This window comes from Chaetodon trifascialis, chromosome 8 (genome assembly GCF_039877785.1).
Source record: "Chaetodon trifascialis isolate fChaTrf1 chromosome 8, fChaTrf1.hap1, whole genome shotgun sequence".
In the NCBI taxonomy this organism is placed as follows: domain Eukaryota; kingdom Metazoa; phylum Chordata; class Actinopteri; order Chaetodontiformes; family Chaetodontidae; genus Chaetodon; species Chaetodon trifascialis.
In genome coordinates, this window is record NC_092063.1 from 6,332,339 (window position 1) to 6,357,262 (window position 24,924).

General features: G+C 47.4%; 1 protein-coding gene across 3 annotated transcripts; it reads left to right on the forward strand.

Annotated features, from left to right (window-relative positions):
- Positions 1-301: 301 nt before the first annotated feature.
- Positions 302-23,232, forward strand: LOC139334864 (segment polarity protein dishevelled homolog DVL-1-like). Of its 3 annotated transcripts, none has more exons than XM_070968095.1 (15): positions 302-751; positions 5,963-6,032; positions 8,389-8,510; positions 11,043-11,161; positions 14,651-14,789; positions 15,706-15,799; positions 15,896-15,965; positions 16,098-16,237; positions 16,676-16,752; positions 17,579-17,679; positions 17,829-17,906; positions 18,032-18,166; positions 18,737-18,904; positions 19,016-19,231; positions 21,203-23,232. In XM_070968095.1, exons 1-15 carry the CDS (start codon positions 582-584, stop codon positions 21,721-21,723), a joined length of 2,220 nt encoding a protein of 739 aa, XP_070824196.1. In that variant the 5' UTR covers positions 302-581; the 3' UTR covers positions 21,724-23,232. The 3 variants fall into 3 exon arrangements, with proteins under 3 accessions (XP_070824196.1, XP_070824197.1, XP_070824198.1); XM_070968096.1 differs by having other exon boundaries at positions 17,579-17,646; XM_070968097.1 differs by lacking the exons at positions 302-751; positions 5,963-6,032; positions 8,389-8,510; positions 11,043-11,161 and adding an exon at positions 13,702-14,328.
- The last annotated feature ends 1,692 nt before the right edge of the window (positions 23,233-24,924 follow it).

Consider the following 24,924-nt stretch of genomic DNA (forward strand, 5'->3'; position numbering starts at 1 on the left):
TGTAATATTTTTTATACTGCTTATTATACTGTATTTAAACAGTAATATTTTACCGTAATCTCAGAGTTAGTAGTAATAATTTAAAGAAAAGAAAAGAAAGAAAACCCTGTTTTCGCGAGGACAGTCCACTTCCTCTTTGTTCCATGTGTTGCCTTCACGGACGCAGCGTACGGTATGTCCGTGTTGTGTAAGACGGCTTCACGGCCCTGCGCACAGCCCAGCCACACCACTAGATGACAGCACTGTCTCAGCAATTAGCCTAGCCTGTGAAAAATAGCAATATTCCCAACTCCATATCGCAAGGATGTGGACTGTCCCTTCCTGTTTTAGTGCCGAGGGAGCCACCGTACCGACTCACACCGGAGCAGGAATACAGGCGCTCACAACGCGATTATGTCTGGATTTTCGCTGCGTTTGTCCAACACGCGGAGCTGCATTTCCCACCGAGGGCTCTACTGGTTTATGTATTAGGGAACGCTGTTATGTTATTCTACGGGTAGCTGGTAACATAGCAGGCCTGTTTATTGCGCTGCCAACCCTTGTTCCTTTCCTGTGTCAATGATTGTCCTCCCCTCACTCTCATGGCGGAGACTAAAATAATATATCACATAGACGAGGAGGAGACTCCGTACCTGGTCAAACTGTCCATTTCTCCGGAGAAAGTCACCTTAGCGGATTTTAAAAATGTCCTCAACAATCGCCCGGTCAATAGCTACAAATTCTTCTTCAAATCGATGGACCAGGATTTTGGGTAAGTGGCCGCCGTCTGTGATTATTATTAGCCCGCTCGTCTGGCTCACTGGCTGTTTATTATAGCAGCGTGGAAGAGAAAAGGCTTATTTGCTGGAGCGCGATAGGCAACATCAGGCGACGCTGGCTGCAGCGTTGTGAAACGCAAAGTGCTCCGGTGCCATGTCTGTCCATGCTCCTGGCACCTGCTCATTATTACAGGCTGTCCTGTGCGCGGTGGAGGAGACACACGAGTGTTTGAAGTGATACCAGATCTGTCCGGAGCCCTAATGACGCAGCCCTGCACGGTTTGCACAGAGCCAGACCCCCGCTCCCCTTATTAGTGTCAACATGTCCCCCAGCCCCCCCACACCCGTGTCAGTTTATTAAACACGGGGGATTCAAACGTGTTGACAAAGCGTCCACATGTTCAAGTCCTCGGGTTGCATATGTTTTGATCATGCGTGTTGTAGCGCGCGCGAGGTGTATTACCATCCACTTGTAAAAGCCCAGGAAGTTGTCTTTCTCCACGCACAACCGCACACAATGGACTGCAGGTGAAGCCCGAGGCAATATGGCAACCTCAAGCCGGTGATTGTGACCATTAGCTGTGAAATCATGGAACCACTTTTTGCATAAATTGCCCCAGAGGAGGAGATCTGTCAAACAGCACTGTATCCTCACAAGCTTGTTTTTCTAATGAGCATTATATCCTGTGTTACTCCAGTAACGCTGGACAGGCTGATTAGAAGTGATTCCTGAGGAGTACGTGTAGGTTAAATGATGGGAAATCAGGTTATTTAGACATATAATATGCTGTATTGTCATTTACTGTCATTAAAAGAGAGAGAATTAGTCAAATTTAACCCCTGATGATGTTCCAGCATCGGTTAAGGCACGTCAGAAGACACTACTAAAGGAAGTTTTTTTAGCAAATGATTGAAGTTTGAACTAATCTAATAGAACTGATGTTTGCTGTAACTCATTTTTTCATCGTTCACAGTGAATTTTACCCCAGAAAGTCACAGGAACTGCCTCCTCAATCCGCTGGACGCTGGACTTTATAAATAATAGAAATATTTCTTCCTTCTCTGTCTCTGTTTTTCTCTCTCTGTTGTAATCCCGGCCTTATTTTCAGGAGTTACACCAGGTCCCTGCAAAGCTCCTCGGCTCTTCTTGGTCAGCGAGCTCTACTTGTATCAGGCCTCTGCTGAGGATGACATATTTCTGTCAGTGGCTGTTTCTCATTCCTGTCTGAACAGTCATACATGGGCGCACACGCATTAATATCTGGCACTGCAATCGCAAACACGACTGGAGGAAATGCAGAGGCAGGCTGTGTCTACAGAGCCGAACGTCACACATTTCCACTGCAGCCTGACCTTGTGAGGGAAACTGGCTCTTCCTGGTGGCAGGCTAGGCTCGGTGCGCCGCTTTGTCCCCAGCCCCGGCTTCCTGCCTTCAGTGCAGCTCAGGCCGGGCGGCTCGCTAGGCCTCAGGTGATCGACAAGCAGATTATGGAAACAAACAAAGCGTGTTTGCTTTCTCCACATGGAGACGTTGCTCCGTGTTGCTGAGCACACTGCTACAGTAGGCCGACCGGCTCCTGCATGTGCACCAGCAAAGCTTGTTAAATTACGCCAGGAAGTGGACACTGTCAAACGGCTGTGCTTTCACACGGAGCTGCTATACACAGATTATAAAGGAGTCTCCATCCGCATCCGTGCCTTTGAGTTAAGGTTGAAAATTCAGGCTCTGTGAGTGCCGTATGGTACTGGCACAGTATGGAAGCAAACTCAGTCAAAGGCACAGAGGATAGTAGCGCTTTGTGGTAGCCATGCTGGCTGTACTGCATACACACAGACAGTATGGCTGCTGGAGAATTAGCTAGGGAGGAATAAGACTGCTGAGCAGAGAGGGAAAACATCAAATCCCTTGCAGTTATAGACAGTGTTTGAAATGTAAATGAGCAGTCAGTGCAAGGTCCTCTGTAGTAGACCTCCTGCTGTGCAGGAAAAAACAGCCATTTTCTTAAGGGATTGCTGGGCTACATATGTGCTGGCAAAACCAGCTCTTTAAGCGATGGCCGTGCAAATTTGATAAACGCCTTGCCCCCAAAACGCCTCAGCTTACCGCAGAGAACAAGCCATTGCAGTTCTCCGTGGAATCCTATGGAAAAACGTGCAACCGTGGGCTGTGGCGTTTCCGCTCACGCAGCCGAGCACAGCACATTACACGATGCGCGTTTCTTTGTGCACATTTCATACCTCAGTTGTTTTTTTTTCCCCCTGTAACATTCATTCATTCATCAATATTCATAAGACAGGAGACTAATTGAGGCTGGGTTGTTTTGAAGCAACCCACTTGGCTTTTTCGGAGACTTCAAGGTGATGATACGGCGTTTTGTCATTGCCACTGGTGGTGAGTGGGTTTGAGACCTCACTATAATGCAAGTCACAGAGGCACTCTGGAGCTGAGGAAGCAGCCAAGCTGAAGGTCTGAAAGAAACAGTCTTGTTTGTGCCTTAGAAAATGGGGGGGGGGGGGGGCTGGTCGGGGAATCTTTCTTCTGCTGAGGAAGTGATGCTAAGCCCCTGTAGGACAAAAATCTGCAGCTTTTCTTTTGCACAAACGCACCCCTGCCTCACCTCGCCCGCTTTCGCTGTCTGAGGATTGGGACCGATTTTGAAGGTTATGCTGCATTTGCGTGAACAAAAGTGGTCTTATTGTGCTCGTGATTGTGCAGTATTTGTCAAATAGTGACATTATGGGTGGAAAGCAAAGTGAGACATGATGACGTGATGTGAAAATCGCATGGTTGCGGTGCATGATGTGACATCGACAGCGTGCAGGATACTGTTAACAGATTTCTAGATGGCTAAAGTTGAATTCAGCTGTCAAGTTGAAGTCTATCTATTCAAAATCTTACTTGACTCCAAATATTTTGCCTCCCTGTTTATAGTATCATTAGCATCAGCCCACCGAAGCCCTTGGACGCTGGCCGGTGTTGACTGGCTCCTCCTGGCCTCGGTGTCTGGTTCGGGCTGTAACTACCCAGCCCTCCTCTGTCTCTCAAAGCATAAACAAACACGTCTAATCTTCCCCAGCTACACAAATATCCCCAGCAGTGGAATATTCAGCGATCACCAGGGTAAATCTTGTGTCATTATCCTGTGAAATCTGTTAAGACCTATTTAAGCTGTCTGCTCTAAGGAGTCAGATCTGTGACAGCAGCCCACACCAGACACATGCTTCTCTAAACAGGGCATACGGTTTGTGTGTGTGAGTGTGTGAGTGTGTGTGTGTGTGTGTGTGTGTGTGAGTGTGTGAGTGTGTGTGTGTGTGTGTGTGTGTGTTTCTGAGCTTGTTAAGCGTTCGGGGTGGAACTAACACTGCTCCTGATATCAGATGGAGGCTGAAAAGAATGCAGGCCACGGGTATTTTACCGCATGTGAAAGACGTCATCTGTTATGGTTGGAAGTGTTTCTTGGTCCTCCTGGTTTCAATTCTCACAGCAGATTTGTTTTGCATGCCAGTTCTTTCAGGAGCTGTAAAAATACAGTAACATTAGCTAAGTGTGTTTGCGCAAGTGGAGCAGGCGGCCTCGCTCCTGTCAGGCGTTGGAGCGGAGAAGCATTGCCGATGTTTGTACGTGCCACTCCCACATCCTCATGAGTTACCTTACAGCTGGTCACGCAGCTCGAGAGAGGATGCAAACACTTCCTACCTAACAAGCAGCCGCCAGAGTCGGCCCTCGCCTCCTCCCTTTTCCTCCCTGAGGTGGAACAGGCCACAGCAGCAGGCTCTGTGGTCGTCAGCTCCAGCCACAAGGCTGCGTTATCTCCGTCCACCACTCCCAGCAATGCAGCTCCCACAGCAGCGGCGCACACAAAAACACAACCAGCTTGGCTAATCATTTCAGCGGCAGGGAAGTTCTGGCGAACAAGAAGTGGAAAAAAATGAAAGCTGTAAAGTCACCGTCAGAGACACCCTGCGTGAAATCTTCTTAGGCTTTCCTGCTGCTCCAAAGTCGCGCCTCTCCCCTTTCATGCACCGTGTTCAAAGCCAAGAAGCTAATGCGAGATCTCCACAAAGTCTCAGAAAAGCGTGGTTGTACCAATTTTGGGAAAATCCTCTGCAAAACCCCCCAAACAAACGTGCATAGAGACGTACAGTACAGGCAGTTATAATAGAAACTGGTAAATATATCAGGGTGTTTTAACCCCCGGTGTGTATGTCAGGTGTTTGCCGGCTCGACTCCCGCGCCCGTCCAGGCTTGATCTATGTGACACGAGCCGAGCAGGTGTGGCGACTGGTTGCAGCTGAACTGTGTCCCAGCAGGTCAAAGGGTAACTGGAAGGTATTTTTGTAGGGAATTTACAGCCAAAGACGAACGCACTGAGGGAGGCTCGAACTCTGGATCGCTCTATTAATAAACACTCCTGTGCCTCGACGCCCTGTTGTCGCAGCTCTGAGGATTTTCCTGCACACACACTTACTCACACACAGGCACACACACACCACATTAAACCCAGGTTCAAAAAAAGTTGGGTTTAATGTGATACCGTGCTAATCCTCTTTGACCTTTACTCAACTGGAAACAGTACAAAGACAATTTATTTAACGTTTTACCTCACAGGAGCGACTAAAGACTGGGAAAGATGTGGAAAGCTCCAAAAACACCTGTTTGGATCATTCCACAGGTAAACAGGTTGATAGTATCATGATTGGGTATGAAAGGATCATCCTGGAAAGGCTCAGTCGTTCACGAGCGAGGTTCACCACTTTGTGAACACATAATTGGATAGAGGAGATTAACACATGAGCTCCGGAACACATTTACCTGTCTGTGTATCTGTTTGGCGGTGGATCATTGTGAAACATGCACTCCTGCATGGATTTACTATTGCAGCCATTCATTACTGATTTATGGCCCCATCCTTGCCAGGTTGACGGCCCTTATCACTGTGTTTTGCTTCATGTTACTGGACAGACAGCCATGATGTCCATAAATCACTGATAGAGACCTGTGCTTGCCCGTGTTAGCGAGGCTGCAGAGCTGGTTAAAAGCTGAGTGAAATGTGTGAAATGTGTCTGGAGACATGGACGTCCCTCAGAGTGTGTCGGCTGGGCAGGGAAGGGACGTGTCTCCAGGCTGCGCCGTCCTCTGCTGTTTAGCTGACTCTTGTGTCCTTCTTCCTCAGCCTGACTGTATCTGTCTGCTTGTCCCCCAGGGTTGTCAAAGAAGAGATTTCTGATGACAACGCCAAGCTGCCCTGCTTCAACGGGAGAGTAGTGTCCTGGGTAAGTGAGATGGATGCTGCACCAGCGCTTCCCTTCTCCCCTGGCTGTGCAGCCTCAGCTCCAGCCAAAGATATGTGGGGCACTCATGGATCATATAAATGCAGCCGTGCAACGCCTCCACAGAGCTTTTTAAAACCCACTTCATCTTCATCTCACTATTCTGCAGTATTGTATAGGTGTGAGTGTCTCCATTTCATGTCAAACTTAGCTGCTGTTACAAAATGCAGACAGAGGTAGCTGAGTGTGGCTACTGAAACAGGAAATATCTGCAGTTCTAATGGCTTCTGCAGCTTTATAGTGATTTGTAATTATGGGAGCTAAACAGTGCTGCGAGCCTATGTTTCCCCACAGGGACAATGAGGCATTTTAAATCAGATCAATCTGTCATGTTAGAGCAGGATTTACATCTTAATCGTCGCTCTAGCCCAGAACAGAAAACACAGGTTACAGCTCTGCCTATAAATATTGGCAGGCTGCACATTTAATCTACTTGGTGGCTTTTTTGTCCCCGTTTAACAACCCAATGTATAAATATTATACTTCATCGATCTCCTTGGGGGAATTCATTACTCTGCTTGCCCTCCACTGGGAGGTCAGAGGTCAGGCTCGGTGACACAGCGGTGGCCGTGGAGTTGTTTAGGATGGTCTCGCTCAATATCACTTAAGCAGCGTCGATGATGACGACACGTGGGGTGTAATCTAAATGTGGTCTCACTCAGCAACCACTCAGCCCAAAATGTATGCATCCGCTCGATTTGTTCACATTTGAGTCCACACTTCACATGAGTGCTTCCCAGTCTTTTTTAAACCAGACATTTTTGTTAAAAGGGGATTGACAAAGATGATGATGGGTTTTTTTTTCCATAAATTTGCATTCAGTTTCGCGCAGGAAGTTCCCAGGATGTAACACAGTTTCATAACCTTGTATCACCATAAAACCCTATAATCCTAACTCTGTAATGTAATCAGAAGCATGCTGGTTTTAGCTGGATTTCAAACAGTATAAACATGTTGGATACAGCTACCAGCACCCTGCTACCAGTTTGTATTGGACTGAAACCCATCAGCATCTCGCTGCGCTCCATCTACAGCGATAAATCTTTACATCACCTCCTCTGACAGCCATTACTTCTGACTGCTTGAAAGTTATGGCGAGCGTGAGCTATTGTTCCATCAATCTACGCTGCGGCATATTTACTGGCAGGGCGTTTGAGGCGGTGATCTCGATGTGTATTTCTTTTGCCTTCTGCTTTTATATGTTTAAACACGAATGTAAGCATGTAGTCAGTGTACGTGCTGCAGTGGTGAGAACTAAACGCTAACAGCTATTGTGGTCGGTCAGTTCAGGCTATGAAATCCCCTGTGTTGTTAATGCAAATGTAAATTCTTACTCAAGAAATCCTGAAATATTTCATCGTTTATGTGTCAGATTTTTTTTTTTTTTTGGCAAATGTACACTATGTAAAGTAAGCAGGGAAGCACTGATCTGAACAGGGTCCAGACAGAGTGCAGTTTCTTCATCAATGCCATTATAAAATGTAGTGTTTCCATTAAAAGTTACTTCCTCTCAGTCTCATCAGGCCGTCCACAACCCTCATTTTATCTTAAGACCAGGAATCAGCAGCAGGACTTCAGAGTATGGAGGTATTTTTTCTTAATAATACTGTCAAACACCAAAAATTATTATTTCATGAAGCAGTTTTCCATAAAACTGGAGAACCAGAGTGAAATCTGCTCATCCTTAATGTGTTGCACAAAGGAAGCCAGTGAGCACACAGCCGACGCAGCACACAGGCACAGGGAGTGATGGAAAACGCAGAGATGCTTTCAGTCTTTGAAACAGAGCCCACGGGGTTCATTTATGAATCTAGTGACACCGTAGCGACACCTGCGAATCCCGCCGCTCGCGTTAGAACCATCACAGTCCGTACAGATGTTCGTCTTCCCACGGCTGCCTCCTTTAACTTTCATTATTGTGGCTCAGATGAAAGGAGGGTGGTTGCGTCTGTGGGTCATCGTGCATCATCCTCTGTGCTGACACTCAGTCGGGTAAAAGCAGTGTTGTCTTTCAAGTTTCTGCGTCGTTCGCTGTGTTTCTCAAGTTGTTTGTGCGCTGCCTCCAGTCGTCTCCAGGCCTCTTCGCAGCATCTCATTTCACGGCCTCTCCTCGCGATGTGCCTGTCTCTGGTGCCGGCATCGCTGCGTGTTCGTCTTTGAGTCTGTCGTGGTTGCTTTTGATCTCCTCTCTGCACAATGGGGCCTGTATCGCTCGGCAAAATATTTATTGTTGTTTGTGTTTCTCCCGAAGCTGAATATATCTGATGTCTAACGAATCTTTCCCACTTCTCTGTCTCAGCTGGTCCTGGCGGAGAGCGCCCACTCTGATGGAGGATCTCAGTGCACGGAGAGCCACCCGGAGCTGCCCCCTCCCCTGGAGAGAACAGGGGGCATCGGAGACTCGCGGCCCCCCTCCTTCCAGTAAGAGTCCAGATTTCCGCCGGTCACATATGCACGATTACACACACACAGGCGTGCAGGCAGATGTATTCAAGCACAAAACCCTGCGCACTGGGTGACCTTTTTTATTTCCCGGCGTGCCATATGTGCTAATCAGAACGTGGAGAGCTCATCAGAGAGATTTGTCATCGTGGGCTCGTATGGGAGGTGTAGGAGGTCTATACGCCTGTGTGTGAATTATGGCATGAAGTATGTGCTAAAGCTTGGCTGTGGGAACGTGCATGGGTGTGAGTATTTTTCCCACTAGTGTGTATGCTCCCTCCCGCCCACTCAGCCATGGAGTAAGGCGTTAGCCCGCTCATCTATGTAAACACGAAGCGTACGCCGCCAGTGCTGCTGATTCTTGAAATAGCCTTCACATCTTCAGGCAAATACTGGCATTCAGTGAGGCCCATTGTATTCAATCACTGAGCGCATTCATCCATACTCGGTTAATAAAGGCACATGTGGCCCAAAAGCAAACTGCTGCCTAAAAGCGAGATTTTCTCGACAGCTCGATGACGATTACCTGAGCCCAGAGTTTGATTTCAAACTGGCGGATAAGAGAATATCACTGCACTTGAGAAGGAGGAGTCCCAGGCTAAATATAGCTAAAAGGGCTAGGGGCAGTGGGGGCGAGGGTTGTTGCCATTACAGCGCGAGAGCAGTATGGCTGAGGCTCTATATTGAGAACATGCAATCTGTCATGTCTCAGTGTATCTCTTTATCCAGTGTTTGACATCTTAGCTCACTTTTGCCCTCTATGGGCTGCTCCCCGCTGCTCGGCTGTCAGCTGATGATTTTATTGTTCCTGGCCAGCTTTCACTATGCCTGACGCCACCTTGTGGAGCAAAACGGCATTGTGCCGGCCCCCTTACCCCACGTAATCCCCCCTCCTGCCCCCTCCCTCACCCTCCCTTTCTCTCTCTCTCGCTTTGAGTCAGACAGGCAGGCCTTTCTCTCTGAGAAACAGCGTGGTGAATTCCCTATAGCGAACCTCCTCTCTTTCTGAAATGAATCCAGTCTTCCACCCTTTCCTCTGTCTGTAAATAGCTAGAATATTATTACCGCTTCATTTCTCTTTGTGCTTTATTCATGCATTTCATGTGTTTGTCGGCGTGAATGGCTCTATTTGATGAGCATACAGAATAGGTGTTTTGGGCTGAGAATGGACACAACTGATGTGCCTCTGCCTGGTAATCCGGATTAACGGACATTAAAAGCACCCATCTCTATTTCCCAAGAGGGAGGGGGTGGCGATTGGCAGCAGAGAGGATCGGGGGGTGGGGGAGTTGAAAGGGGGTGGCATTTGTTCACAGCTGCAGCCTAGCGCCTTGGATAATCTCCCCTCGGATCAGCAGACCTGCCGCCCGGCTGGTCAGCAGCCATCGACAGCCTGACAGGCAGGCACCGCATCAATCACCACACTGCTTCCCAATCACCGCCAACAGAAATGCATCCAAACTATGCATCTTCACTGATATTTGCATACATGCACTGACCTGTGCTGGCAAAGCCCGGCCCAGGTGCACCCAGGTGGTGATTAATACTCCTTAGCAGAAACGTGTACACACGCCTCATTGAGCACTTTATCCCGCTGAGGGAACGCAGCAGACGCCGCATCCTGTCCACTCGTGTGCTTTTAATTTGCATTGATCATCCGCACGCCGCTGCTGAGGTGTGTGACAGTGTTGTTTTTAAAGCATTGCAGGATGGTGTTTGTGTTCTTCGTCTCTTTGTTGTTACGTTGAATAGGACGCTCCTTGTATATGAGCTGTGTCACAAGTGCCTGAACGCATGAATGCGCCTGCATGCAAGTGGGATTATTTATGCAGGTGTAAGGTGCATTTTTAAGTGTGTGTGACAGACTGACAGGGTTGAGGAGTTCTCACCTGCTTCAGGTTTCCTCGCTGCCCGGTGGCTGTGTAAGTCTCCTAACCCTGACGCCTGAGGCCATGGCATCTCCAGCCCTTTGACAGAATAGCAATCTGCCCCCCAGCCCCTGCAGAACCCCCAGACTCCTCCCGGACCCGGAGTGCACCGGCCGGCTTATTGCTCAGCCCACACCTGATCTACCACTTCTCGCTTTTTTATGCAATCTGTCATTCTCCCCTCTCTGTCTCTCTCCCAATCACGCTCCAGGCACCATCTGGGCTTTCAATAGGTCTCATTAATGCCGGCATTGTCCAGAATGGCTCCCTCTCAGGGTATCTGGTCATTAATGACACTTAGTGAAAAACACATCACATACCGCAGAACAATGAAACTGCTATTTTGGCCAGAGGGATTGAATTTGAGTCATAATATGAGTTGCAAATTCCCCGAAGGCTGAATGGCAGGCAAACAGATATTATAACAGACAGGAGTGTATTGTAGCCGGGGATTGTGTTCAGCAGTGTTGGTCGCAGGCTGGCTCATTTGAAAGACTTTTTTCCGTGAGAGAGACAGAGAGCTTGTGTGTGTTTTGTACATCGTTCTGAATCTGACTGAAGTTTTCCGACGCGTGTTTTGCAGCGCCAACGCGGTGAGCAGTCGAGATGGCCTGGACACCGAGACGGGCACGGAGTCTCTCCTGAGCCACCGCAGAGAGCGAGAGAGAGAGCGGGCGCGGCGGAGAGCTCGAGAAACCGAGCGTGAGTATTATCAGCCGGGAACAGATGGATCCTAAAAAACGCAATCATCTTGTCATTTCCAAGTTATTACATTTCAGTGCCTCTCACTCAGCTCTTGACTTTCTTGCTCTGCACAAGTCAACCCCCCCCCAGCAAAAAAAAGTGGACAGACAGCAGACATGTATGGAAAAAAAAGACCCTCGGGGTTCACGTGAAACACGCACAGATATCCAGATTCTCAGAAGAGCGACGGAAGAATGAAGGAAGGAAGAAGTGAATAAGTTCTCTGTATGTCTTGCCCAATAATTGTCCTTCTTCTGTTTCCTGAGCGCGGCTCAGGTTCATGGTCAGAGGCTGTTTTCCACTTGGTAGTCACACTCCAGTCTTGTACGATGATTATAGCCTGTCAGAAGACACTAGTGTTTTGGGAAATATCAGAGGAAAGTCTTTTGCAGCTATTGTTGAGGTATAAATGCGACCATCTACTGTTTACCTGGAAAAGAAATCCACATTTTAAAAGCTAATCAGGCGCGAACACATCTGCTTTATCTGGGTTGGCATTTGACTGCGGCAGGTTCTGTTGAAATGATTCTGGTTGGAGAAGGACGGCTTTCTTCTTGCTCCTTCAAAAGAGCTGCTCTCCTTCACAGGCTGTTTTTAATGAGGGCCTGCCAGCCGCCATCACATGTCTGTGCTGTCCACAACAGAGAACAGGGTATACTGGTGCTGCAGGAAAAGGTGTGTTCACTGTAATCAGCACAGTCATACCTGCGATATTTGGAGATATCTGCTTCGTGTTCCTGCACTTGCCAGGCAGGCATTTCTGCCGAATTTCTTGTTTTCTTAATGGCAGGAAATAGTAAACGAGCAGCTTGTGACGCTCGCGCTCTGCTGTTGTTTTGACTCGCCACAAAGCCAGTTGTCTCCATCTCTCTCTCTCTCTGTCTGTCCTCCATCCTGCACTTCAGGCTCATTATGCAATTAGCATGGCAGAATACAGCATCGGGTTGAGGTTGCAGGAAGAGCTGCAGCTGTCTCCCGTGCTGGAAGCAGATTTAACTTTCACAGAACAGAACGAGCGCGTCTTCGCTTCCGCTGAGTCCCTCGCTCGCGTGCAGCTTGACTGTTTGTGACTTGGCTCAAGACATTTTGTAGCCGCCGCTGCTAACTGCCGGCCGCACATGGGTCGTTTTGTGGGTGATGCGGGCGTTCCTCCGTCGTCCTCTGCGTTCACTGACCTCAACACAAACCATACAGAGGACAGAACAGAATTACTATTCCTCTCCCTCCCCCTCTCTCTCTCTCTCTCTCTCACACACACACATGCATGCGCTCTTTCTGTTTCCTCTGCTGCTACTTTGTTCGCTCAAATTAAGTGAAAGCATCGGGGGAATTGTGTGGGTCGCTCTTGTTTTACCACCACTTTCATGGTTCATAAATCTTGCAAGCAGGACCCTATATAATGCAATTCAATTTGGCTGTGTTGGCTCAGGATTTGCGGTCACAGTCACATGTCCTGGATGTAAGGACACTTCGAGACGGAGCCGGTGGCCCCGCCTCTTTACCTCGCAGCCTGCAGCATCAGCAGCAGCAGGAATTCCCCTGTCACCTTATACACACGCTTCAAGTGATTGTGTCTCCGTGTGAATGCTTGCTGATCGGTTTAAGTGCTCCGACCTGGTAAACGTATCCCTATCTTATTTTCTGTCTGCGCTGTGGCGTTTGAGAGTGAATGCTCAACAATGCATCAGTTGAGCATTTTAGGAGGGTGAACAGGTGTTCAGGAGTTATGGGATATGATCTGTTGTAAGACAAGAGTCTAATATTCAGTTGTTACGTGGTAGCAGAGAGCTTAATACCCTGAAAGAGAGCATTGCCATTAAACAGGTTGTTCGGTGGTGCTGGGATTTAAGGTTGAGGTCAAAGAAGACATGGCTAAGCAGAAAGCACTTATGCTCGTATCAAAGTATTAACCCAAAGCGCAAAAACAGCTGGTGAAGCTGATGAAAAGCGTCTTAAAATCATTTTTCGTGATGCAACGCTGCCAAGAGCGTTCAGGCTTTCAATAACCTGATGGTGTTTTTTCACCTGAGGCAGAGACGTGAGAGGACAGCACATCATCTAAAATCCCATATTATCTCTGTTTTGGAGAATGACATCGTCTGATTGGTCAGAGACAGATTAGCAGTCATTGTATAGTTACGTGCCATGGGTGGGAGGGCGGGAGGGAGGGAGGGAGGAGGCACTGTCTCCTCAATCTCTGCTCAGTTTATCTGTGAGCTGGATGAAAGCGCGCTGTCGGCTGTGGTGAGACGGATTTAAATATTATTGAATTTGATGAAATATTGAATTTGATGTTATTTCACTCGGTCGGTTTGATGCAGGTGTTTATTGTCGTGATCCTTCCAGTGTGATTATGGAAAGTCAGTCAGACTGGGAGGGCTTTTGAGGGGAGAGATCTATTGTACTTGTGGGGCTTTTTTTTGGCTGATATTGTTTATTTAATATTAACCCACTAGCGAAGAAATGACCAGTTTAAATGACTTACCAGTCTGACCAGTGCGTTATTATTTACTGTGGGATCATAGGTCATAAAGAATGAGACACCATAAGATTTTTTTGACCAGCAGCCTTTAAAATGTCTCAACTTCTGAAAAGGTCACTGTGTCCAAAGTTTCACGTCTAGTCCAAAAGTGACTGACTCACTTCTTGTTTTCCTCCTGCCCGCTCTCTCTCTCCGCAGAGTATTTTTATTCTTATTCCCTTTTGTAGATAAGCTGTGAAGCCTGTCAGCAGCCAGCGGGTGGGCAGAGACCGTCTCGGTTTTAGAGAGCGGCTAGCACAGACGGAGCGCAGCACAAAGGCACAGATTTCAGCCTGGCTTGGCGAACCTGCACGCTTGTTTTTATGTTTGTTTTCTCTGGTGTGGCGGTCCTCCGAGCGTGGGAGGAAGCATGTTTGAGTGAATCCTGACAGTGGATGTCCCTCTGCTGATTCGAGCGCTTATGCTCAGCAGCTCAGCTTTCAGAAAAGCACCTTCTGGGCGGAGCTCGCCATGGGAACAACCACATTGCTGGAATGTTTTGCTCGCTCTCGGCAAATGCGCTGGCTGCCACGCCCTCTTCGCTTTATGAGGCCTTTCCAGCCAATCCGCTGTCACCCCGAGACAGCACCACCTCGCTGGCAATGTACGTATGGAGACGGGCCGGGTGGTCGTACCCTGGTGGAGGTTTGAGAGTGAATTCATGTGCACTTCCTGCAGTAAGGCCTGTGTTAAAATCTCAAGATGTGTTCATTTTTATATAATATAATTTATAATGCTAAAAAGCTAAAAAATGCTAAAAGATTGAAGCTCTGTTGTTCCTCAGATCACTACGATCTTTATCCACTTCTGCCACTCTCACACTCTCGGACTTTGATCCCCTCGTTCTGATCCGACCCCACAACGAGCGCCGTGACCCCCCCCCCCCCCCCCCCGACTCACTGCTGCTCTGCTCTTTCTCCCTCCAGTCCCCCGCATCAACGGTCACTCAAAATCAGAGCGCACTGCGAGGGACTCGGCCATGGGCTACGACAGCGCCTCAGTGATGAGCAGCGAGCTGGAGTCCAGCTCCTTCGTCGACAGTGAGGAAGACGAGGATGCCAGCAGGTAACGTACCTACCGCACGTACATCAAGATGTGTTTCTGCTCCATCCAGACTCTCAGATCTGTTGGTTTTGTTTGTTTCTCAAACTTGTTTTTAACTTGTGATGTTTGCTCTGATCATCTTTGAGACTTTCATTATCAACTCATCTATTATTTTTTAATGATTCATCACAAAATGTGAGAAATTAGTAAAAATTCCCCAGAGGACAAGGTGACAACAGCCCCAAACCCAAAGATAGTCAATTTACAAAGAAGCAGAAACTGTCACATTTGTGAAACTGGAATAAGCAGATTTTCATTTTTGCTGAATAAATGACTGAATCAAACAGCTGCTGATTAATCATCTTTCAGTCAATGAATTGATTAATCATCTAATTGTTTCAGCGTTGGTTGGGGCTCACCCATCAACATTTACTGGACTTTGAATCTTAATTAACTACAGAAATGAGTCGCATTAAGTTAAATCTATTACATATTACAGTGTATAGTACATTATAGTGATGTTATCTTGCCTCCGCAGGTGCTGGTTTCTATTTATTTCTAAAGCCCTTCATGACAGCAGGCCATCATACGTCACTTCCTTGTTAAACTGGGCCCACAGTCACTATCTGACCTTTTAGTTTTTGTTGTGCACAGACTTAAACTGAACAGTTGCACCTACAGGTCAGTTTAAAACCACGGTTAGAAGCTGCTGCACACTTGAATTGAACAGTTTGAGTAGGTTTAGATAAAAGATCCCAAATAGCAGCACAGTGGATGAACTGCTTTTTTTAAGGCAACATAAAGAAACATGCAGACTTATATGAAACAGGAAAACTACAAACTTGTGCACATCTTTTATTTTATACACCCTCTTATTATAATAACATATTTGTCTCCTCTTTCTTCCTTTGACTATCATTATCTTTCTGCGTTTCAGACTCAGTAGCTCCACAGAACAGAGCTCATCTTCACAGCTGATGCGCCGACACAAACGCCGCCGACGGAGGCACAAAGTGGCCAAAATAGACCGGGTGAGCGCCTCGAAATGAGAGATGATGTAGACTTTAAGCCACCTTGACTGTTTTCTGATGTGCTTTCCTTACCGTTTCCTACTCCTGCCTTTCCAGTCTTCATCCTTCAGCAGTATCACAGACTCCACCATGAGCCTCAACATCATCACCGTCACACTCAACATGGGTAAACCTGACGCTCCCATAACTAGGGTTTATTTTTACAAATAAGTTTCAATATAAAAGCATGATTACCACATTGTATTTCAGACTTGATGCTGTGCTTTCACTCATCCTCCGCCTCCTCTCTCCCTGACAGAGAAGTACAACTTTTTGGGTATCAGTATTGTTGGTCAGAGCAATGACCGGGGAGACGGTGGCATTTACATCGGCTCCATCATGAAAGGAGGAGCTGTGGCTGCCGATGGAAGAATAGAGCCTGGAGACATGCTCCTCCAGGTACACGTGCTGAAAACACCTCTGCTGTAGCTGCTGTTTGTGCAGTGTGAAAGATGAACGTGACGCATAAAGACGAGGCTGAATTTCCATTTCTTTCAATTAAAAACCTCATTGTTCACTCCGCTTCGAGGCTCTTTTGTAAAAGTTGTAAATCTGCCTCTAGTTTCCTTCCTGTTGTGGCTTCTCGATTCATCTCTGAGCGGGAGAGCGCTGCGGCTACGCCCACTATGAAACACACGACGGCTGATTGCAATTTGCTGTCTCAACATTCACAATATAGGTTCTATTTTGACTGTGTTTCCCAGAGAGCAGTTTAGGATTTGCAGGCGTGCGATGCCACAGCAGAGAGACACGTGCAGAGCTTCAGAAAAGCAATGTAGAATTATGCAATGTGATTTTAACATAATGAATTAATCATGTACTTTGTTGTCCAACCAGGTGAATGATGTAAACTTTGAGAACATGAGCAATGACGACGCCGTGAGGATCCTCAGAGAGATTGTTTCCAAAACTGGGTGAGGACACACAGTTGTGATCACTTAACTCTCCGCTGCAGAAGATTATCACACTGAGAGCATAACTCCGTCTGTGCAGGGTGTAATCTTACACTTCAGACTAACAGGTTAATCAGACGGGCTGCTGCTGTTTGGGTATTCAAAGGATTTAAAGAATCAGAGGAAAGACTGTTGAGAAAATCCTGACTGTAAAATACAAGCGTGTCCCTAAACAGCCTACGGCACATACAGTAATACTGCATGCACATTAAAACTTGCATATTCAGTGTGAATATGCAGATTGTCTCGTGATGTGACTGGTGGTGCTTTCCACTGAAAAACAGTGACTTGATCTCTGAACTGATGATTGAAACAGTAGAGCTGATAAACATCAACCGCTTCACACATCTGACAGCTGTGTGACGCAAAGTAATCAGAGTCAGTTTCAGAATCAGCTTTATTGGTCAAGTATGTGCGCACATACAAGGGATTTGACTCCGGTTTAAACACTCAAGGAGGACATACAGCGGAGTAAAACTACAAAGTAAACAGTAAACAATACATACAGAGGATGATGAGGCGATAAATAATGCATTTAATGGTCAGTGGCCTCTTCACTCCTGATGTATTATTTGGCTCGCTGAAGGAGAACAGTCACATGCACATCACACAGGTACAAAGCTATCGGAAAATGATCTGTAACTCCTTCACACTTACTCCCTGACGACGTTTCAGTCCCACTTGGACCTTGTAAGTGTGCAGGCGTTCCCCTTTTTCATTTTTTGCTCCCGTGTCTTTGGTCTGTAAAAGATCTTTATTTAAACTGGTTTGTATGTTTCTCCTCCAGTCCCATTAGTCTTACTGTTGCCAAATGTTGGGACCCGTCTCCACGAAGCTACTTCACCATCCCTCGTGGTAAGACAGACACAAGTGCCATGTTACAATCACGTGGGTAGACATCTCATTTTTCCTTTTGCAAATACATATTTTACCAAACTTGTTTCAGTGAAATTTGGGGCAGCGTAACTGCTGTCCCTGATCAGGTTTGAACTGGATGATGTTTTATCAAAGTTGGCTCGTTTATTGCGTTTGCTCAGCTGAGCCAGTGAGACCCATCGACCCTGCAGCCTGGATTTCTCACACCACCGCCTTGACAGGGCCTTACCCACACTACGGTAAAGATGACCAAACGCCACCTCCATCACACACTATGAAACATCCATTCTGATAACCTCACTCATTGAATGACTGAAAATTTCCACTTCTCTGCGTTTTCTCACAAACTCCTCTCCCATGCCAGAGTTTGATGACTTGCCTCTGTCTGCAAGTAAAACAGACATGGCAACCATCGTCAAAGTGATGCAGCTGCCCGACTCTGGCCTAGAGATTCGAGACAGGATGTGGTTGAAGATCACCATCGCCAATGCTGTCATTGGTGAGAAAAGCTGAGCCGCATGTGCGCACACTAAACAACAGGCCAAACGTTGTGTCATGTAGACTAAGATTTGGAGTTTCTAATGTAATTTACTGTAAGACATGCATGCACATAGGTTAAATACATAGATCTGTGCTGTCTATTAGATGAATTGCCCCAGTAACTCTTTAAAATTAACACCCAAAAAAACAAATTACTGTGTTTATTTTCCATTTCCTAAAAAGCACAAGGTTGAATTACAGAGTGAAATTTGAAACAGCAATTCTGAAAATGATTAAATTTGTAATCACATACCCGTTTTCCTAAAGTCCCTCAAATCATTTCTTTGAGATTGTTTATGTAAGATGCAATACATAGAAATAGCGTCAGAGTTGCAGTTTTTCACCCCAAAATCAAAGTCCGAGGCCTGAAAAGTGTCGCGCATCAACTCCATCAACTTTATTCAGAGTTCTTGCAACGTTGTGCTGCTTGTCCACTGTGGTTGTTTTGCACACTGATGGTATTTTTAGCATCTGTTCAACACATTAGAGCAGGGGCCTACATGTCTGTGTGTGTTTGCTGCTCTGTCAGGTGCTGACGTGGTGGACTGGCTTTACTCCAGAGTAGAAGGATTCAAGGACCGGCGGGATGCGAGGAAGTACGCGAGCAGTCTGCTGAAACATGGCTACCTGAGACACACCGTCAACAAGATCACCTTCTCTGAGCAGTGCTACTATACGTTCGGGGACCTCTGCCAAAGTACTGCCACTCCTCTCAGTGTGTCAATAATGCAGCTCCATGTGTTTGGCTTATGAATAGAAGGATTGTGCTGAATCCCTCCTCCTCTGGTTCTGTTTTCTCTCCCATAAGACATGGCAGCACTCAATTTAAATGAGGGATCCAGCGGCGGAGGCTCTGAGCAGGACACTCTGGCACCACTCCCTCCCACCAGCAACCCCTGGCCCCTGGGCGGGCAGCCATTCCCCTACCCTCCCTTCCCCTCCGCACCCCCCAGCTTCCCGCCAGGATACTCAGACCCGTGCCACAGTTTCCACAGTGGGAGCGCAGGCAGCCAACACAGCGAGGGTGAGTACCGAGAGGGAGGGGCAAGACGGGCCTTTGAGTTCGCCATCAGCCTTTGATTAATTAATATGATAATTTGACTCAACATGCAACATGACATTCTCCCTAATCTAAGTATTCCTGACATATGACGTCAGCATCGACAAGTGTCTGACTCACGCTAACGTTCGCTTTTCTGGCTCACTGGGCAAGAAGTTGACATTGGATTGCATTCTGATTAATTAAATGTGTATTCTAAAACACGTCCTGTATTGTCAAGGTCAATCATGAGCATCTTGAGTCATGCAGCGGACAGCTCTGCAGTACTGGGTGTGTACACGAAACAAAAAAAAAAAGAATGTGATCGGCCGTGTGATTACCAATCGCCAGCTTGATATGATCAACGCCGAGTCCATCCCTCTCCATCAGTTCTCGAATGTTTTCATTTTGAATCAGAACGTGCTCGTGCTTTGTGTTGCTGCTGCATGGTTTTTGATATCTGCATTGAGGGAGAGTGGAGAACCAGGGGGGTTTGTGCAGTACATCGGTGGGTGGCTGTGACAGGGTGCTTGTAGTACACGTTTTAAAGACAGATAATGGTAAGTTCCATGTTACCATCTATCAGTCTGATTTCCATCGTTTTGAGTGCTTCATCCAGACATCGTCACGTCTTGCTTTCAGCCGGTTGTCACTCGTTGGTTTATCCTTTGAAACGTGGAAGGACGGAGATGACAAGAGTAGTCGTGTGATGTGTTTTACATGAATTTGTAGTTTCTTTTGGCACTTGCAAACAAGTGTTCGTGGGTAACTGTGTCTGCCTGCTCGTTTGAATGAGTGCATGTGTGCGTTTTTTTTTTTGCATTTTTGAGGAGCAGTTCTTCCATACCTTGAAGATTTTTGTAGTTGGGGGACAAGGAAAAGAGCAACATCAGCCATGGGTGTGATATTAGTTACGACCGCAGGGACCACATTTGCAGGGCACATTAGGTAGAGCTGGGCTGGGAGGTGTGTGTAATTCTGTTGTTCCCTCTGTTTCTGCTGGGCAACGGTAGACTGAAGGAGGAGGTAGTCCCAGGACACTGGGGGAACCGGTAAGCCTGCTAACCCCCTCTCTTCCTCTGCTGCTCTCCTCTTTGCTCTCTCTATCTCACCATTCGCCCTCTTCATCTTCTATCTCTCGTGCTCAACGTTCTCCACCTATCATACTGTGGCTTTAAGGTTTTTTTTTTTTCCCCCTCCGCCCGTCCCATTCCTCGTTCCATGTCTATCCTGTGTGTGACTCTCCTGACAGTCCATTCTCCCTCTCTGCACCTCTGGGCATGCATTCGTACGGTGCTGGGAGGTGCATGATGCAGGATGATCACTCCGAGGCTTGTGCTATCATTCTCACTGACAGGGGGCGATCATGCACCGCGTTACCCAGTACTGTTGGGCTCATGGCGGAAGGGGAGGCGTGGAATGTTTTATTGTGCAACAGTGTGGTACACCTCTATCAGTGTGACGCCGGCAGCGTGCAGCGCTGAGACTTGACGCTAAGCCAGTTTAAAAACAGAACTGACAACATGAACAAATCTGGTGCGTCGTTCTGTATTATCCACCACGTGCTGTGCAGTCGTGTCTTCCTGGTGCAGGTGTATCATGCTATGTGTATAATATGTGAGTGTTTCAGTGTTTGTATGACTATCAGATGAAGCCCATGGTGTTAGTTGCTGCAGGTGCAACTCTGGGAAGGGACCTTTGACATAATTATGTTTGCCCTCGACTGTTGACTCTTGTTAGAAAATATGTCGTCACACCTTAAACAATTAAGATCTGTCAATCAATAATGTGCTGTAGTGTCTGTTGCGGTTGTTGGAGGCTTCATTAAGCTTCGCAGTCTATTTTGTTTAATGTGTGACCTACTGATTTTAGCAAAATCAGGTGGTCTACTGTGTAATTATTGTTCAGGATACTTTAACTGTGGAAGCTTAAATTCATGTTTTTCTTCCTCCACAGGAAGCCGAAGCAGTGGATCCAACCCCAGCGCAGGCAAAGGTAGACGCTCCTCCCCACAGGAGAAGGGTCAAAGGTCAACATGCAGCGAGTCAGAACCCCGCATCCACGGAGGGAGGCGCGGTGACAGGTCCGCCAGCCAAATGAGCCACCACAGCCACGCCATCTCCAGTCACAGTCATGCCCGATCAAGCCTCAGTCACAGTCAGTCACACAGGAGTCACTCTCTTTCCCAGAACAGCCACCCACCCTTCACCTACAGCCACGCCCCCTTCACCCAGCCAGGGCCGGGCTCGTGTGCGCACAGCGAGCGGAGCCACGCCTCCTCCTACGGCCCCCCGGGCTTGCCTCCCCCTTATTGTCTGGCCCGACTGGCCCCCAAGACCTCGGTCAGCAGCAGCACGCCCCCTGGAGCCCCTCCTGGGAGAGAGTTAGCAGCCGTCCCTCCTGAGCTCACCGCCAGTCGCCAGTCCTTCCAGCATGCTATGGGCAATCCCTGTGAGTTCTTTGTTGACATCATGTGACAGGACAGTGCCTTTAAAACTCATCGAGCACAAAACAATTCTCCCCCGTCAGCCTCTCCTCTCTTTCCTCTCACCCCTCGTCCTCTGACTGTCTCTAAGTTCAGGATGTAGACACTGACTGGCCCTCTCCCTGCCCCCCCCCCCATCCCTGTGATGTCTAAGCAAAGGAATACAGGCAGCAAGCGCACAACAGGAGGAAGTCCTCTCACACACGCAAGCACGGGTCCTCTGTGGCTGAAAACCCTCTTTCGTATTGACGTGACGTGTACAGTTTGTGAAACGTGAGTGCCATTCAGTGTGGTGATTCTTTAAAGCTGCCACGCGGACGTTCTCGGGAGTGTGTGCTCCACCTAGGATCTTTTCCGTTCGGCAAGACCTTTAAGCTGGCTGGGCCTGGATCTCAATCCCCCAGACCCAGACCGACAACTACAGCCCGCACTTAGGAACATTTCTCTGGGCCTAGAACTTGGAACTGACTCACATCTGTGCATACTGATACAATTTAGCACGTTACACCAAACCTCTGGCCCCATTTCCTTGATACTGTGGCACCGTCACAGGCTTATTTAAGCTCTTACCTGCCAGCTACTAAAACGCTAACCTTGACCAGTTCATGAACCGTGGCTTTCTTCGACTTCAGAAGGGAGGCCCTGTAGCCAGCCATTAGTTTAACTAGGCTGCGTATTGCATGACTGTCTCAACTGCTTTAAAGAGAAGTTTTATTAATACATTTTGTTTAAAGTATTACCATTATTGGGAGGAGGGGTTGCCTCTTGCCAATGTTCTAAAGAAGAATCCGTACACTGGATGATTTTTGTGATGTTATTTATGTGATCATGTTGCATTGATGGTGTCATACTTTGTCTACTGCGGCTGACTGACAGACAATCAGACATCACCTTTTGTGAACCAGTGGCCAGTTTCCACTGTCCTAGCTGTGCTTCGTCGAATGTATCATTATCCCTGTCAGTGATTTAACCCTGACGTTCATAACACTTTGGTTACGCAAGCAAATCAACTTACAAACAGGATTGCAAACAGTGGACCCCCCCCACCACAGCTGTGAACGCAAACTCAAAAGGGTTGACGCGAGACAAACCGGTCCGCTGAAAGCACCGCAGATGTCTCCTTCGTGAGCTTCGCTAAAAGTCAGTGCGATAAAAGCCAAAGCCTCGCAATGTGTGGTGGATATCATAACGATTATCATCTGACACTTCTCATTTTATGACTTCAAAGTGACTTCAAGGGGAATCCTGGCCTCCAGATTCTGACCTCCTTGCAAAACAACGGCAAACCCCTGTTGCATCTACCTAAAATCCAGTTACAGGAGGGAAATAACACACAGACACTAGTTTTATGAGCACTTTTCCATTTTGTCTCTCCCTCCCTTTAGTATGAAACACTGTTTGCAATCAAAGCTTTCTCTTTAATTTTGTTTCTTTACAAAAGAAGAATAAATTGTACATAGAAATTTATTATATATATGAATAAAAATATATATGTTACATATTTTGTCTGCATTTTCCGTGAAATCACCTGTTTTATTAGCAGGACCACTAGATGGCGATATTTAATGTGCCATTTACGCCTGTTTTTTTCTCAAGATGACCACCCATCGTTGGTGGTACGCTGCTATAAAAGTACACGTGAAGTATAAGATGCGCAGCACCAGACGCACCGACCACAGCGCATTGGCCCTGACACTTTCACAGTCAACGCCCCTGAGTGGAACTTCCGAGCACCAGCGCTGCCACATGTACTTTCCGAGTGGGCTGACGTTGTTCTCAACAGCTTTAGTTGCGTGTGTCACCCAGGCAGACCCCCAGTCTACTTGACCCCACGACCACAGATGCTTAAAGGCATCATTGTATGACGGGGACGCTGCACCCCCGCGCGGGGGGGGGGGGGGGGGGGATGTGTTACAAGACGTTTGTCAGGAAGGAAGTGATGTTAAGGCCTTTTTGTGACTCCCTCGCCTGCAGATTAAAAGCTATATACTAAGGAAGCAGCCCCCAGAAGATCACAGTGATCTGAATGGGTTCAAACATGTAGTCCCGGTTTGACCCGGACTTGTGTCACAGCTGACATAGTTGCAGTTTGACTCTCCGAGGCTGATGTCAGCCTACATGCGAATCCACGCGCGCTCATTTACCAGCACAATGAACATGATCACTGCGCCGCTTACCGAACGACTCAAACGCATTTCCCACACCGGTATGTTAATTGAGCTTTAGGAGTTTACGGCGCTTCATAACTGAATTTAGGGGGGAGGTTGAAGGGTAAGTGTGGGAGGTGTTTCTTGGCCGGGGGTGCGCGGGAGGAAGGCGAGGTGCCGACTCACAGGTGATCTGTGTGCGCTCTTAAAGTAGGGGAACCCTGGCATGATGAGACTGACGGCTTCAGAATGCCAAAGGCCAAATCTGCCAAATGTCAGTCAAGTATCATGCGATCATGATTGCGAGCGTGACGCAGCGCGGAGATCTTTGCGGTGATGATTGGATCGAAGCTGAGTCAGAGGATGAGACGCGCCGTTCTCGGGTTTAAAACTCATGAGATGGACTGTGAGAAAGAGTCACCTGCCATTTGATCATTAGTCAGTATATTTCTCGTCTTTCCCAAAGACTTACTGTAAGGAAACAGCGCTTCCCTTTTCAAAGGAAACAGGCAATAAACTTCTGGCACTGTGCATACGGCAAATCATCCCATCCGAGGTTACTCACAACAAGATAACCTTCTGGGAGGCACACTTTCACTTTCCGTGCTTTTCGTTTCAGTTTCCCTGTTGGTGATGTCGCTGGGGTTTCAAGCAAAGGGAATTTGAAGCGTTTACACCACCAGTCACACCATGATCAGGTCCATTAAGGACTGCAGGTGGTTAAAGAAGAGACGGGAAAATTCTGAGCGTCCTTGAACTACACTCGTGACTGCAGGAAAAATTCACATGTGACTCAGCACTCAGTCCTCACTGTGACCTCATTTTATGGACTACATGGCAAATGAAGTCTTCTCTAAAAGGATTTACATAAAAACCCCTTTATACTGCAAGAAAGAAATACACAATTCACAGTTTTTATAGGCTGCCTCTGTTTTTCTAGTAGCCTGTCATGTTTCCCCTGAGACAAAGATAGTAGAACACAAGCAGGAAAGTCCCCCACACAATGACATCAGCTTCGCTTGACAAACCACACAGTAAAAACCAAA

What these genes read in the sequence shown, in the direction of transcription:
- LOC139334864 (XM_070968095.1), top strand. Translation starts at nt 582, where the DNA reads ATGGCGGAGACTAAAATAATATATCACATAGACGAGGAGGAGACTCCG. An exon ending in GAGAGCTCGAGAAACCGAGC is followed by an intron (nt 11,162 to 14,650) that starts GTGAGTATTATC and finishes TTCTCCCTCCAG; the next exon opens with TCCCCCGCATCAACGGTCAC. An exon ending in CTGGAGACATGCTCCTCCAG is followed by an intron (nt 16,238 to 16,675) that starts GTACACGTGCTG and finishes TTGTCCAACCAG; the next exon opens with GTGAATGATGTAAACTTTGA.